At 41.7% G+C, this 16,610-nt stretch overlaps 1 protein-coding gene across 1 annotated transcript in view; it reads right to left on the reverse strand.

Annotated features, from left to right (window-relative positions):
• LOC118359994 (von Willebrand factor A domain-containing protein 5B1-like) overlaps positions 1-16,610 on the reverse strand; it is a 42,478-nt gene that overhangs the window by 25,622 nt on the left and 246 nt on the right. The window contains exons 2-10 of the mRNA XM_035738980.2: positions 16,537-16,604; positions 15,654-15,701; positions 15,365-15,504; positions 11,010-11,196; positions 10,610-10,771; positions 10,086-10,308; positions 9,596-9,750; positions 8,001-8,132; positions 6,693-6,817 (exon numbers count right to left, since the gene is read on the reverse strand). Coding sequence (XP_035594873.2) covers positions 6,693-6,817; positions 8,001-8,132; positions 9,596-9,750; positions 10,086-10,308; positions 10,610-10,771; positions 11,010-11,193 — 981 coding nt within the window. The 5' untranslated portion in view covers positions 11,194-11,196; positions 15,365-15,504; positions 15,654-15,701; positions 16,537-16,604. The remainder of the gene's footprint in view (positions 1-6,692; positions 6,818-8,000; positions 8,133-9,595; positions 9,751-10,085; positions 10,309-10,609; positions 10,772-11,009; positions 11,197-15,364; positions 15,505-15,653; positions 15,702-16,536; positions 16,605-16,610) is intronic.

Consider the following 16,610-nt stretch of genomic DNA (forward strand, 5'->3'; position numbering starts at 1 on the left):
GAATGAGAGCCATATCCACATATTGGAATAACTTTGTACATGCATTTGTTTTTAAATATAGTTATCTTACAAATCACATCTGATAAGATCAGCATTAAAAAGAGCGAGCTCTTAACAAAACAGTGTTCCCTTAAGCTAAACTACAACACAGCTGTTTCCTTAATGCAAAAAGGTGCATGAAATACATAGATCTAACAGTTAAATATTCTCCACGCGGAATGTTTTTGATAAACTGAATTACAGCTATGCTTCTTTAAATAAAAATATTTCATAATTCAAGGACTTTCTTTTCTTTAAGAGACACATTATTTGAGAAAGAAAGGGCACTCGATCAACTGGTGCATGTGTTCTTGCAGGTAGATCCAAGCAGAAGGCTGAGGACCTTTCATTGTTTCCATAGTAACGCCTTTTTAATCACACACACCATTTTAGGGCGTAAGTATTTTCTCTCTCCCTCCCGTTTAGGTCTACTGGTCACTGAGGATGTATGTGTGTCTATCACTGTTGTGCCATTTTGACATGTTGAGAATAAGGTACAATCTGTACTGACACATGATTTCACCTCAAGAAAAATTATAAACTCACCATTTAAATAACATACCGTAGCTCCAATGTGTGTCATATGTGGTTTAACAATAATTTCAGAGAGGTGGAAATAAATCAAACACTTTTATGTAATAATAATGGACACAGGAATGATGTAAAATACCTGAATCATGCAAAACTTGCAGAAGGTATGGGGGCAAAAACCCTGTGCTATTCTGGAGCATGAGTACAGGACATTACAGGGCTGCTTCCGACCGTTCTACGACAAATTCTGGGTCCTGACGCTGTCATAGTCCATGTGGGGTCAAACGACATTAGGAAGGCTAGCTTGGAACTTCTGAAAATGTATTTTTAAAGAACTGATTCTAGCACTGAAAGATTCCAAAAAGTGGCCAATTATTTCACGTCCGGTACCATCAATGGACTGCGGGTGTGAAAGATTCAGCAGGCTACTGGCATTACACAACTGGATAAAAGATTACTGTAGCTCTGTTGGAATCACTTTTATAGATAACTTTGGCACCTTCTGGAAACGTGTCCATACAAATCATCTTGGGTCCTGGACACTGTCCACACATTTCAAGGCTGCGTTGAGACAATGACTTATCAATGAGCCACGCCCAGCTCAGATAATCCCGATCACTGTCTTGCTGAGTTGTCGTGGTGCTGCTGCAAATGTACATTGTCCCAGGGGTGTTGGCAGACACAATGTAAGTAACTTAATTTATGTCCGTCTAACTCCCCTGAATGTCTCTGTTGATCCTACAGCTATTGTATGCAATAATCATCTGCCTATGAACCAGTTATACTGTTAGCATGAGGCAGTGTGCCCTAGTAGGAAGTCCACCGTGTGCAGCTCACCCTGCACAGCTCAAACATAAATACTATTGTCATGTCTACTTCTGATAAGCTTCCCAATAAAGCAATAAAAACAATCAAGCATCCCAGAAAAGTGCTAAAAATAGCCCACAATAACATTAGTAGAGAAAGAAACAAGGTTCATGAAATCAATAACATGCTAGTAACAGATGACATTCATATTCTAGCTCTGAAACTCACTTGAATAATACCTTTGATGAAACAGTGATAGCAATATATGGCCATAACATGTACAGAAAAGACAGAAATGTCAATGGGGGTGGAGTTGCAGTCTATATTCAGAACCACATTCCTGTAAAGATTAGAGAGGATCTCACGTTAAATACTTTTGAAGTAATATGGCTACTGGTTCATCTGCCTCACCTAAAGCCCTTTCTTGTGGGAAGCTGCTATAGACCACTAAGTGCTAACAGTCAGTATCTGGATAATATGTGTGAAATGCATGATAATTTACAGTGGGGAGAACAAGTATTTGATACACTGCCGCTTTTGCAGGTTTTCCTACTTTCATAGCATGTAGAGGTCTGTAATTTTTATCATAAGTACACTTCAACTGTGAGAGACGGAATCTAAAACAAAAATCCAGAAAATCACATTGTATGATTTTTAAGTAATTCATTTGCATTTTATTGCATGACATAAGTATTTGATCACCTACCAACCAGGAATAATTCCGGCTCTCACAGACCTGTTAGTTTTTCTTTAAGAATCCCTCCTGTTCTCCACTCATTACCTGTATTAACTGCACCTGTTTGAACTCGTTATCTGTCCACACACTCAATCAAACATACTCCAACCTCTCCACAATTGCCAAGACCAGAGAGCTGTGTAAGGACATCAGGGATAAAATTGTAGACCTGCACAAGGCTGGGATGGGCTACAGGACAATAGGCAAGCAGCTTGGTGAGAAGGCAACAACTGTTGGCGCAATTATTAGAAAATGGAAGAAGTTCAAGATGATGGTCAATCACCCTCGGTCTGGGGCTCCATGCAAGATCTCACCTCGTGGGGCATCAATGATCATGAGGAAGGTGAGGAATCAGCCTAGAACTACACGGCAGGACCTGGTCAATTACCTGAAGAGACCTGGGACCACAGTCTCAAAGAAAACCATTAGTAACACACTACGCCGTCATGGATTAAAATCCTGCATCGCACGCAAGGTCCCCCTGCTCAAACCAGCGCATGTCCAGGCCCGTCTGAATGACCATCTGGATGATCCAGAGGAGAATGTGGTCATGTGGTCTGATGAGACAAAAATAGAGCTTTTTGGTCTAAACTCCACTCGCCGTGTTTGAAGGAAGAAGAAGGATGAGTACAACCCCAAGAACACCATCCCAACCGTGAAGCATGGAGGTGGAAACATCATTCTTTGGGGATGCTTTTCTGCAAAGGGGACAGGACGACTGCACCGTATTGAGGGGAGGATGGATGGGGCCATGTATCGCGAGAACTTGGCCAACAACCTCCTTCCCTCAGTAAGAGCATTGAAGATGGGTCGTGACTGGGTCTTTCAGCATGACAATGACCCGAAACACACAGCCAGGGCAACTAAGGAGTGGCTTCGAAAAGGTCCTGGAGTGGCCGAGCCAGTCTCCAGACCTGAACCCAATAGAAAATCTTTGGAGGGAGCTGAAAGTCCGTATTGCCCAGCGACAGCCCCGAAACCTGAAGGATCTGGAGAAGGTCTGTATGGAGGAGTGGGACAAAATCCCTGCTGCAGTGTGTGCAAACCTGGTCAAGAACTACAGGAAACCTTTAATCTCTGTAATTGCAAACAAAGGTTTCTGTACCAAATATTAAGTTCTGCTTTTCTTATGTATCGAATACTTATGTAATGCAATAAAATGCAAATTAATTACTTAAAAATCATGCAATGTGATTTTCTGGATTTTTGTTTTAGATTCCATCTCTCACAGTTGAAGTATACCTATGATAAAAATGACAGACCTCTACATGCTTTGTAAGTAGGAAAACCGGCTAAATCTGCAGTGTATCAAATACTTGTTCTCCCCACTGTATGTGATATCAACAGAGAGGAATATTTTCTAGGTGATTTCAATATTGACTGGCTATCATCAAGCTGCCCACTCAAGAAAAAGCTACAAACTGTAACCAGTGCCTGCAACCTGGTTCAGGTTATGAGTCAACCTACCAGGGTAGTTACAAACAGCACAGGAATGAAATCGTCCACATATATTGATCACATCTTTACTAATGCTGCAGAAATGTGCTTGAAATCCGTATCCAGATCCGTCGGATGTAGTGATCACAATATAGTAGCCATATCTAGGAAAACCAAAGTTCCAAAGGCTGGGCCTAGTAGAGTGTATAAGAGGTCATACAATAAGTTGTGTAGTGATTCCTATGTTGATGATGTAAATCATATTTGCTGGTCTGTGGTGTGTAATGAGGAGCAACCAGATGCTGCACTTGACACATTTATGAAATTACTTATTCCATTTACTAATAAGCATGCACCCATTAAGAAAATGACTGTAAAACTGTTAAATCCCCTTGGATTGATGAGGATTTTAAAAATTATATGGTTGAGAGGGATGAGGCAAAAGGAATGGCAAATAAGTTTGGCTGCACAACCGATTGGCAAACGTACTGAAATTGAGAAATCATGTGACCAAACAGAATAAAAAGAAGTAGAAGCTATACTATAGGAAACAAAGATAAATTACATAAAGATTGATAGTAAAAAGCTTTGGAGCACCTTAAATGAAATGTTGGGCAAGAAGGCAAACTCAGCTCCATAATTAATTGAATCAGATGGCTCGTTCATCAAAAACCACTGATACTGCCTCCTACTTTAATGATTTTTTTATTGGCAAGATTAGCACATTTAAGCATGACATGCCAGCAACAAATGCCGACACTACACATCCAAGTATATCTGACCAAATTATAAAAGACAAGCATTGGAATTTTGAATTCCGTAAAGTAAGTGTGGATGAGGTGAAAAGATTATTGTTGTCTATCAACAATGACAAGCCACCGAGGTCTGACAACTTGGACTGAAAATTACTGAGGATAATAGCGTACGATATTGCCCCTCCTATTTGCGATATCTTCAATCTAAGCCTATTAGAAAGTGTGTACCCTCAGGCTTGGAGGGAAGCAAAAGCAATTCCGATCAGCCCTTAGAAAACTTTTGGCAAAAATGGTGTTTGACCAGATACAATGTTATTTTACAGTCAGCCCGATTATGCGTGTGCCAAGCCTTTCACCAAATGAAATTCTTGAGGTGGAGGAGGACCTGTGCAAGATCACGGTCGATCCAGGGGCTGAACCTGTTTTTAATAACACATTTTCTTTATGGGGGCGTGTTTGTTAACAGTACCACAGGAGAAAAAAAATAAGTTCCAAGTGTCTTCGACAGAAGGGATAAAGCTGATTCTATAGAAATGTACAGAGGCCAGGTCATGAAGGAAGGCTTGCTCATTAAAGGTTTTTAGCAGGCGTCTATGACAAATAAGGACAGGTCGTTTTGCTGAGCAACCATTACGAACACAGGCCGTAAAACAGTGATCACTTAGGTCATGACAAAAAACACACGACTGATACCTATCAGGATTATTTGTGAGGATAACATCAAGGAGAGTAGCCTTTTCTGGGTGTTTGGAGTCATACCTTGTAGGATTGGTAATAATCTGAGAAAGATTTAGGGAGTCCCATTGCTTTAGGACCTGGTCAGGTGGTTTATGCATGTCCCAGTTTAGGTCACCTAGCAGGACAAATTCAGACTTAGTGTAAGGGGCCAAGAAAGAGCTTAGGGCAGCTAGGGTACAGGCCGGTGCTGATGGTGGATGATAACACCCAGCAACAGTCAACAAAGATATATATTTTTTAAATTGAATGCTTAAAATCAGAAAATGTAATTATTTGGGGACAGAATTGGTGGAGACAATCAAGCACTGAAGGTTTTGGAAAAACATATGTGTTACACCATGCTATATTGTGGATAAAGAGTTACCTGTCTAACAGAACACAGAGGGTGTTCTTTAATGGAAGCCAATCCAACATAATCCAGGTTGAATCAGGAATTCCCCAGGGCAGCTGTCTAGGCCCCATCTTCTTTCAATCTTTACTAATGACATGCCACTAGCTTTGAGTAAAGTCAGTGTGTCTATGTATCCAGATGACTCAACACTATACACTTCAGCTACTACAGCAACTGAAATGACTGCAGCAATGAGCTGCAGTTAGTTTCAGAACTGGTGGCAAGGAATACATTAGTCCTAAATATTTCACAAACAAAAAGCATTGTATTTGGGACAAATCATTCACTAAACCTTAAACCTCAACTAAATCTTGTAATAAATAATGTGGAAATTAACAAGTTGAGGTGACTAAACTGCTTGGAATAACCCTGGATGTTGATACAACAGTAGCTAATATGGTGAGAAGTCTGTCCATAATAAAGCGCTGCTCTCTCTTCTTAACAACACTATCAACAAGGCAGGCCTACAGGCCCTAGTTTTATCGCACTTGGACTACTGTTCAGTCATGTGGTCAGGTGCCACAAAGAGGGACATAAGAAAATTACAATTGGCTCAGAACAGGGCAGCACTTAAATATACAAGGAGAGCTAACATTAACAATAATTATGTATGTCAATGTCTCATGGCTTAAAGAGGGATTGACTTCATCTCTACTTGTTTTTGTAAGAAGTGTTGACAACTGAATGCACTGGGCTGTCTGTTTAAACTACTAGCACTGCTGAACACCCATGCACACCCCACAAGACATGACACCAGAGGTCTCTTCACAATCCCCAAGTCCAGAACAGACTATGGGAGGTGCATAGTACTACATAAAGCCTCGACTACAAGGAACTCTATTCCACATCAGGTAACTGTTGCAAGCAGTAGAATCAGATTTTTTTTAAATGATAAAAATACACCTTATGGAACAGCGGGGACATTTTGTATTGTAGATATGTAGTGGTGTAATAATCTTATATGATGTACTGTTTTATTATTTGTTTTATGTGTAATGAAAGTGCCTTAATGTGTTTGGACCCCAGGAAGAGTAGCTGCTGGGGTCCAAATAAATACAAATATTTGCAGAAGGTCTTATTGTCTGATTAATATATTTGAATATGTATTATGCTACACACTTTTTTATTCTTGAATTATAAGCAGCATCTTGCCATTTTACAAAGCCTGTTTAATCTAAAAGTCATTTTCTGACAGCTGTTTCTGTCTCTCATTAAGGCTGCTGTGTAAGATGCATATCAGATCTGATGCAGCACTCACTTTCTTTTCATTGCTGGAGTCCTTCTTGGTGGCCTTGATGAAGTCACTCTTCCCCGCGAGGTGATCATCGTACTCCTCCAGTGTCATGTCTCCATCCTCAATCAGCACATGTGGCAGATGAGGATCTAGACAAAAGAGGAGATTGTGGTCATTAGACTAATGTGATACGGTATCACCTAGACAACAAGCATGTTTCAGTATGAGCTAGATAGTGGCTAGATATAGTACGTATTTTTTCTGTCACAGCAGTCCGTCTTGGATTTAGATTTCCAATAGTAATGATGTCGGAGTCAAAATGATAGTCCCATTACTGTTATTTCCTGCTCAAATTCTGCTCTCCACAGGCATCTCTCAAAACATCTCTCTGCAGTGAACTTTACGGCGAGCTGTTTTTATTGACCGTTTACCAAATCAATGGCGTTTTCTTTGAAAACCGACAATCATTTTTCATAATCATTCAAGTTAATTTAGCTATACCAATACTGACGAAAAACCGGCAAGCACTCCATTCATCGCTCTATTTTTGTTTCACCTTTATTTAACTAGGCAAGTCAGTTAGACCGCTGCGCCATCCATTTGGTTGAGCTCAGCAATTTCCTTGATGAGATTGAAACCCCAGCACCACATCGGGCTGAATTGAATTGCACAGCGAGCAACTGGCCCCAGGTCTGTTTGTAGACAAAGCCATCTCTTAGCGCCTGTTGAATAAGAAATCTGGGGATTTATTATTGCCTCTGGGAGACAACTGGTCCATGCAGAGGTCAAGACAACCAGAAGAGGATAGATAGACAGGGAAAGAGAGCAAGAGGGGGGAGAGATAGAGAGAGCAAGAGAGGGAGACAGAGAGTGAGAGTGAGCGAGAGAGAGAGTGGGTGGCTGGGTAAGCCCGAGGACAGCTCATACATTTGCACAAGGTGGAGGGTGGATGGAGTGGAGGGGCTGAGGGTGAACAGATATGCAGAGAGAGAGAGAGTGGGTGGCTGGGTAAGCCAAAGGATAGCTCATACATTTGCACAAGGTGGAGGGTCGATGGAGGGGAGGGGCTGAGGGTGAACAGATATGCAGAGAGAGAGAGAGGCTGATGATTCCCCCCATGTGATCTGATTAACTGTCCTCATATAAATAACAGGGCATTATCTAAATGAATGGTTTGCTGCAGATAGTCAATGATTTAACACTGAGGATAGGTAAACACTGGTCTATTCTGGGTATGTGATACTGTATTTTGAAGAGGAGTGAGAAATTGTTGTGTCTGCCAGGCTGAGTGGTGGGTGGTGGATGGTGTGTCTCCTAAAGTGCAGTACCCACCGCTGGGGTAGATGAGGATCTCCACAGGGCAGTCGTAGGTGTATTTGTCAGCCAGGGTGATGACAACGCTGGTGGCTGAGCGGGCCTGGGGGTCTGCGTCGGCCCGGATCGCATGAGAGGGGCTCTCCACACCTGCACAAAAACACCTCTAAAGCATCTACAGTGTAGAATATACAGTGTAGTATAAACAGTGGCATCCACTGTGATTTCACTTGACAAAGACATACGCTATATACAAAAGTATGTGGACACTCTTCAAACTAGTGGATTTGGCTATTTCAGCCACACCCGTTGTGGACAGGTGCATAAAATCGAGCACACAGCCATGCAATCTCCATAAACAAACATTGGCAATAGAATGGCCTTACTGAAGAGCTCCGTTACTTTCAACGTGGCACCGTCATAGGATGCCACATTTCCAACAAGTCAGTTCATCATATTTCTGCCCTGCTAGAGCTGCCCCAGTCAACTGTAAGTGCTGTTATTGTGAAGTGGAAACCTCTAGGAGCAACAACGGCTCAGCCACAAAGTGATAGGCCAAACAAGCTCACATAACGGGACTGCTGGGTGCTGAAGCGTCTAGAAATCGTCTGACCTTGTTTGCAACACTCACTACCGAGTTCCAAACTGCCTCTGGAAGCAACGTCAGCACAAGAACTGTTCATCGGGAGCTTCTTGAAATGGGTTTCCATGGCCAAGCAGCCGCACATAAGCCTAAGATCAATATGCGCAATGCCAAGCATCAGCTGGAGTGGTGTAAAGCTGCCACCATTGGACTCTGGCGCTGTGGAAACACATTCTCTGTAGTGGTGAATCACACTTCCCCATCTGGTTGTCCGACAGACGAATCTGGGATTGGCGGATGTCAGGAGAACGCTACCTGCCAGAATGCATAGTGCCAACTGTAAAGTTTGGTGGAGGAGGAATAATGCTCTGGGGCTATTTTTCATAGTTCGGGCTAGGCCCCTTAGTTTCAGTGAAGGGAAACCTTAATGATACAGCATACAATGACATTCTAGATGATTCTGTGCTTCCAATTTTGTGGCAACGGTTTGGGGAAGGCTCTTTCCTGTTTCAGCATGACAATGGCCCCGTGCACAAAGCGAGGTCCATACAGAAATGGTTTGTCAAGATCGGTGTGGAAGAGAGCCCTGACCGAAACCCCATCAAACCCCTTTGGGATGAATTGGAATGCCGACTGCAAGCCAGGTCTAATCGCCCAACATCAGTGCCTGACCACACTAATGCTCTTATGGCTGAATGGAAGTCCCCGCAGCAATGTTCCAACATCAAGTGGAATGCTTTCCAAGAAGAGTGGAGGCTGTTATAGCAGCAATGGGGGGACCAACTCCATATTAATGCCCGTGATTTGGGAATGAGATGTTCGACAAGCAGGTGTCCACATACTTTTGGTCATGTAGTGTATCACAAAAATACTCAAATAAATCCTGTTTGTGTGTGGAGGTAGCTTTTTACTCATAGTGGAAGGATGTCTATATCGGTATGCAAGTCACTGTTGGTCAGGAACATAAATTGCATTTATTATTATGCAAATGAACTGCAATGTGTAGATGGTTGTGTGTTGTGTCTCTGACCTGCAAGGAGATAGGGGGCTCTGATCTCCAGCTGGAAGCTAAACTCATAGTCGATGGAGTTGATGGCCTCTTCCTCCAGTAGCAGGGCCATGCACAGCTGGGGATTTATGGGTGTCTGTTCATGTGGACCCAGGGCACAATTATGCCTGTCCCTCCTGTGCAAAAATACCACAATACAAAATCATATCATGTCTTGTCCACGAGTCAGCTCTTTCTATGTCTAGAACATTTAAAATAATTTATGTCTAATACCGGAAGGTTGTGAATAACTTAACTTCTAAATTTACAGTCAAAGGGATACTTCAAAAGTTACAAGACTGTAACTACCAATTGGATACCACAAAATTGGGCAGAAAAAGGGGTGGAAAAAAATTAATAAAGATCAAGTTTTCTTTAAAGATCAAAATGGCACTACACATTTTTTATTTGGACAAGACAGCATTGACATTCAGTTGTGGTTATGATGATGACATTGTCACAGCATTCTTACGTTCTGTTCTGGAAGTTAGGGGAGAGTCCCTGCTCCTCGTTGATGGTCCTCTGGACCCTCGGGGTGCACACGGAGGGTGACGTGACACGAATTCCCCCGTCCGGCAAGGTGGGCAGCTCAGAGGAGGTGCTGACCAGCACGTTGACCGTCTCCAGAGGTGGGATGACCCCCAGATTCACCACCAACACCGTCCTCTCCAAGTCCTCGTCCAGCACTATCTGTCCTGGAATACCATAGCAGAACAACTCACATAAATGGTAATGTTTTGTATTTTTCTGAGCAACATTATCATTATTCACTGGATTATATTCTAGATACGTAGTTGGAACCAAAACCTCTAGACTGGTCCCTGTTTGGACTGTCTTGCCATCTCCAATTGTCATTGTCACACAAATGACCATAGGAGTTGGCAAGATGGCACAAATAGATCTGTGGCTAGGCTACAGAACCACTGACCACTTCATGACAGTGTGTGACGATTCCTCTAACCTTTCGAGGTGACATGGCGTGAGACACATTCTTACCACTGCCACTCTGAAGGGCTCCATTAGCTGTAGTGCAGCTATCAAAGTAACAGTCATCCATCTTGGACTTGTCTTTGATTTGCACTGTTATTATTTGGCTGGAGATCATAGCCTCGAATCCCACAACGGTAGAGCATTCTTCCAGTGGGTAAATGAAGATACCTGCATCAAATGAAGACAGGTAATTAAGTCAAACTAACGCAATTATGTCAATACAGCCCCTATGTAAATGTTTACATTGAGAAACATTGTGGAAGCTCTAGAGGCTACCTAGGAGACAAGGGAAGTAAATTCAGAATAATAATTTTAAGCACACTTGTATAAGGCCCCCAGGGAGTGTTCATGGTCACTTGTAGTAATGATCTTACTTTGTTGTATAATGTACAAACGAGGTCCTTACCTTCAATAGGATGGTCCTCGAAGTTGTTGTAGGTCATGGATGCTGTCAGGGCTAGAGTGTAACCTCTGACACAGGAAGTGATCTCGGAGACACTGAGAGGCAGAGCATTCTGTCTCTCCTTGTTGATCAGGCCTGGCATGGTGATGCTTCTTTTATGTTTGAGTTTCTTTTCATTACCAATCATAGACTGGGGGTAAATAACACATTTTTCAGACACATTTTTAATAACTCAGAAAAAAAAGAAAAAAACTATACAAACAAACAGTTTTCGTTATAAATTCTGATATCCTCTCCCTTGTATTGTTATCCAGCAATAACATCAAAGAAAACAGAGCGGGCCTTTTTAATGCCTTTGACATAAATCAAAACTTTCTTTAACTAGGCAAGTCAGTTAAGAACTAATTCTTATTTACAATGACGGCGTACACCGTCCAAACCCGGACGACGCTGGGCCAATTGTGCGCCGCCCTATGGGACTTCCAATCACAGCAGGGTGTAATACAGCCTGGATTCGAACCAGGGTGTCTGTAGTGATGCCTCTAGCACTGAGATGCAGTGCCTTAGACCGCTGCACCACTCAGGAGCCCAAAACGTTACATCCCTGCAGGCAGGCCCAGACAGTAAAACCACAGGGAAATTAAAACGATCAGTTCAGTACATGCATGCTTAGACTACAAAAGTGATTGAAAATGAAAACAAAAACATTAGAGATAGAGAGATCATGTTTTTTACTGTAGTATGACATGAGTGGTGGTCTCTGATCTACATGTAAAGCAAAGGCAGCAAAAAACAATACAACACATTTGTCCAAGGTTATATTCAGGACACATTTGAAGTTCCCACTATAGAAAAAGCATGAGTCATCCAACAAACAGAGGATCAACATCAAAGTTGCACTGGTCTGGTAGAATATTGCATGAATGAGTGTGTGAGATGCGACGTGGCTATGAGAAGGGGACAATGCTTATGGCCAATATTTTCATGCAAATGTCATGTGACATGGCAGCTCAAACTTTATCACCAGTCAAAAATTTGGACACACCTACTCATTCAAGGGATTTTCTTTGTTTTTATTTTAATTTGATTTGTTTTCTACATTGTAGAATAATAGTGAAGACATAAACTAGGAAATAATGAATATGGAATCATGTAGTAACCAAAAAAGTGTTATATAAATATATATTTGATATATGGTCCTTGATATATGGTCCTACTATGGTCCTTCTGTAGCTCAGTTGGTAGAGCATGGCGCTTGTAACGCCAGGGTAGTGGGTTCGATCCCCGGGACCACCCATACGTAGAATGTATGCACACATGACTGTAAGTCGCTTTGGATAAAAGCGTCTGCTAAATGGCATATATTATTATTATATTATTATTATTATATTATATATTTGAGATTTTTCAAAGTAGCCACACTTTGCCTTGATGACAGCTTTGTACACTCTTGGCATTCTCTCAACCAGCTTCATGAGGTAGTAACCAGAAATTACATTTCAATTAAAAGTTCATTTGTGGAATTTCTTTCCTTCTTAATGCATTTTAGCCAATCAGTTGTGATGTGACAAGGTAGAGGTGGAATACAGAAGATATTTGGTAAAAGACCAAGTCTATATTATGGCAAGAACAGCTCAAATAAGCTAAGAGAAACAACAGAGCATCATTACTTTAAGACATGAAGGTCAGTCAATCCGCAACATTTCAAGAACTTTGAAAGTTTCTTCAAGTGCATTCACAAAAACTATCAAGCGCTATGATGAAACTGGCTCTCATGAGGACCGCCACAGGAAAGGAAGATCCAGAGTTACCTCTGCTGCAGAGGATAAGTTCATTAGAGTTACCAGCCTCAGAAACTGCAGCCCAAATAAATGCTTCACAGAGACACATCTCAACATCAACTGTTCAGAGGAGACTGTGTGAAGCAGGCCTTCATGGTCGAATTGCTGCAAAGAATCCACTACTAAAGGACAACAATAAGAAGAAGATGCTTGCTTGGACCAAGAAACACAAGCAAATGACATTAGACCGGTGGAAATCTGTCCTTTGGTCTGATGAGTCCACATTTGAGATTTTTGGTTCCAACCGCCGTGTCTTTGTGAGACGCAGAGTAGGTGAACAGATAACCTCTGCATGTGTAGTTCCCACCGTGAAGCATGTAGGAGGAGGTGTGATGGTGTGGGGGTGATTTGCTGGTGACACTGTCTATGATTTATTTAGAATTCAAGGCACACTTAACCAGCATGTTTCCCACAGCATTCTGCAGCAATATGCCATCCCTTCAGGCTGGTGCTTAATAGGTCTATCATTTGTTTTTCAACAGGACAATGACCCAACACACATTTCCAGGATGTGTAAGTGCTATTTGACCAAGAAGGAGAGTGATGGGAGTGCTTCTACAGATGACCTGGCCTCCACAATCACCCCACCTCAACCCAATTGAGATGGTTTGGGATGAGTTGGACCGCAGAGTGAAGGAAAAGCAGCCAACAAATGCTTAGCATATGTGGGAACTCCTTCAAGACTGTTGAAAAAGCATTCCAGGTGAAGCTGGTTGAGAGAATGCCAAGAGTGTGCAAAGCTATCATCAAGGCAAAAATGAAAAATAATCTAAAATAAAATATATATATTTTGATTTGGTTAACACTTTTTTGGTTATTACATGGTTCCATATGTGTTATTTCATAGTTTTGATGTATTCACTATTATTCTACAATGTAGAAAATAGTAAAAATAAAGAAAAACCCTTGAATTAGTAGGTTTTTCCACATTTTTGACTGGTACTGTATGTGGAGTTCTGGGTCTGTCGTGTCCAGAGAGCCATTGCCTGAGCGTCTAACACTGGCTTTATGCGAGGTGTTGTGAGGAAAGCAATTTCCATAGAAACTGAAAGGTTGCCTGCCTAATATACCAGTATTAGTGGCTATAAGACTACACAGACTACAATACCTCCACATAGTGAACAACTCTACCTACTTCTTCAGACAAAGAGTATTTTCTGTGAAACCTCAAGATCTTAATTATCTACATGATGGAGCTCAAGATTGTTGCTCTCCCTGGCTCCCTGGACTCGATAAGATGACAACATTTAACAGACCAGACCACTGTCTGTTGTCATAATGCAGCTACACTTTACAGGATCCATAATTCATTGACAAAATGCGTTCCCCCTCCTCGTACTACTTAATCAAAAGGAGGTTTTGGCTGGCCGGCAAAGCATTGTCATTTATTGAAAAGGAAAAGGTCAGACAGATGCATCAACATTGCTCACATCTGCTCTGTTCTGCAATCAGTGTCAACCGTGCCACCATGTGTCCTAAGGGGCACAAGCTGGTAATATTGATATAGTATTATATTTAATTATATTATTAATATTGATGTTGTAGAAATGCAGTGTCTTGTTCCTGTAAGTCTCAAAATCTCTCACAGTACATTGATGCCATTATTCTTACTTTATTCTAAAAACAAATTGAACAGCATAACCGGACTGTAAAATGTTTTAGCTATGACAACACGGAACAGAAATGCATTGTGAAATCAGATGGCCTTATATTGATGTACAGTTATAATGCAAAATGATTAATAAACTGAATCCACTTTTTTTTATAGCCATGCTAAGCAATCATGGTGGGGGGAAAAGAAGAAAAACACACACACACACACACATACATATATATATATATATATACACAGTATGTATGTTTTTTTTCTTCTTTTCCCCCCACCATGATTGCTTAGCATGGCTATAAAAAAGTGTATATATATATGAGAACAGGAACTCAAATTGAGGGGGAATGTTCACATAAAATGTTCACAATTAAGTCGATTTATCTTATGCACAAAACTATCCCCTTTAAATAATGCCACAAACTTGCTCCAATTATTTATGTCCAGTGGTCATAAGGCAATCTATTAGCGTTTCTCTTTTAATGGGAGTTTCCTTTTTCAGTCTGACGGGTCATGCTATTGATTGTGTCCAAGTGATAGACCCCATGAGACCCCCCTCCTTGTCGTATGAATCATCCTGAAATCTCCAGAAAGGTTCATCCGAACATAACCTAATTTCATACACTAGAAATATACCAGAAGCCATCATTTAATACAGTACAGTCATAATAACATCAACAATAACAACAGCTTTCCAAAGAAACAGGTCTGAAAAAAAAACACCTGTTGATTGCTATTGCTCGATTTCATTGCAGACTCATATAAAAAAAATATCATTGCCGTTATACAATATACATGCACGATATTTAGCAACTTTTCAAATAAACAAATCATATTTAGAATGTAGAGAATGGAAGCAGCATCATGTCATGCAATCACTGACATCATCTGATATCAACACGTCTTCTTACCTTTCATTTGTGTCAACTGGGAGTGAAATTATGTCTGTCTTTTGGATGCCCACTTTTCATGAAAGATGTCCTTTCCCTTCTATTTCTCTTCCCTCCTTTTTTTCTTGCCTCTACAGTATGTGGCGTAGAGGAAATGCCAGCTGTCACAGGTGGGCAGAGAAACTATTAATTAAATGGCTCTGGCTTTTCACAGAGGGACTAAACAAATCAAAGAAAGACAGTTGACAGGCAGCAACCGTGGCAGCAATTCAGTCAGCACAGCAACATGTGGTTATAAAAAGTATCTCACAGCTCAGTCGCTGTCCTCCCTCCTTGTGGCTGGAGTTAGAGGCTTTCGCTAACGGAGAGAGAGAGAGAGAGAGAGAGAGAGAGAGAGAGAGAGAGAGAGAGAGAGAGAGAGAAAGAGAGAAAGAGAGAGAGAGAAAGAGAGAGAGAAAGAGAGAAAGAGAGAGACAGACAGTCCTTTGCAACAGATTAGCATCCCTTTCCCCTACTACCTCTCCTCTTTGCATTTATAGCATCAGCACCATCACTCTCCTTCCCTGCAATCGATGATGCGAGACCCCATTTATGGATCCTTTTTGATAGCTGGGGGATCAGACTAGATAGATGAAATGCAGCACCAGGCATGGAGGACTAGTGGGGGGGGGGCATAAAGCATGTCTCTCTTGCCTCCACCCAGGGCAGGCATCAACCTTCCCACTCACCATCGCTGACAAGTGCTCTGTCTCTGGTTTATTGGAAAGCCTATAATGTTTTTATTCTTAATGTGGGTAGTGGGAGTTTAGCTGTCTGCATTGTGGCCACTGTTAGTCTGATCCACCTATAATTTTTTTCCACTGAGGAGGTAACCATGACAATCGATATAGAGTTCTACTGGCATCTTAAAAGACATTTTGGTTGGCATGAGGGAGGGGGTTGTGTGTGGGTGGAGGGTATTGGCTGAAGCTGCATCCGCTCCTCAATTAAATTAGCATAATGCTGGCCATAACCCCCCTCTCTCTTTCCTCTTTTGTCTGTGTGTGTGTGTGTGTGTGTGTGTGTGTGTGTGTGTGTGTGTGTGTGTGTGTGTGTGTGTGTGTGTGTGTGTGTGTGTGTGTGTGTGTGTGTGTGTGTGTGTGTGTGTGTGTGTGTGTGTGAGAGAGAGTGATGTGGACTGTCAGGTCTCTTACCTGGCTGGGTCACTTTCATTAGGACCAATCAGGACATATATAGTCTCTTCTCCTCCTACTCAATTTGTCTGGGA

The sequence above is a fragment of the Oncorhynchus keta genome, chromosome 27 (assembly GCF_023373465.1).
Source record: "Oncorhynchus keta strain PuntledgeMale-10-30-2019 chromosome 27, Oket_V2, whole genome shotgun sequence".
Classification (NCBI taxonomy): domain Eukaryota; kingdom Metazoa; phylum Chordata; class Actinopteri; order Salmoniformes; family Salmonidae; genus Oncorhynchus; species Oncorhynchus keta.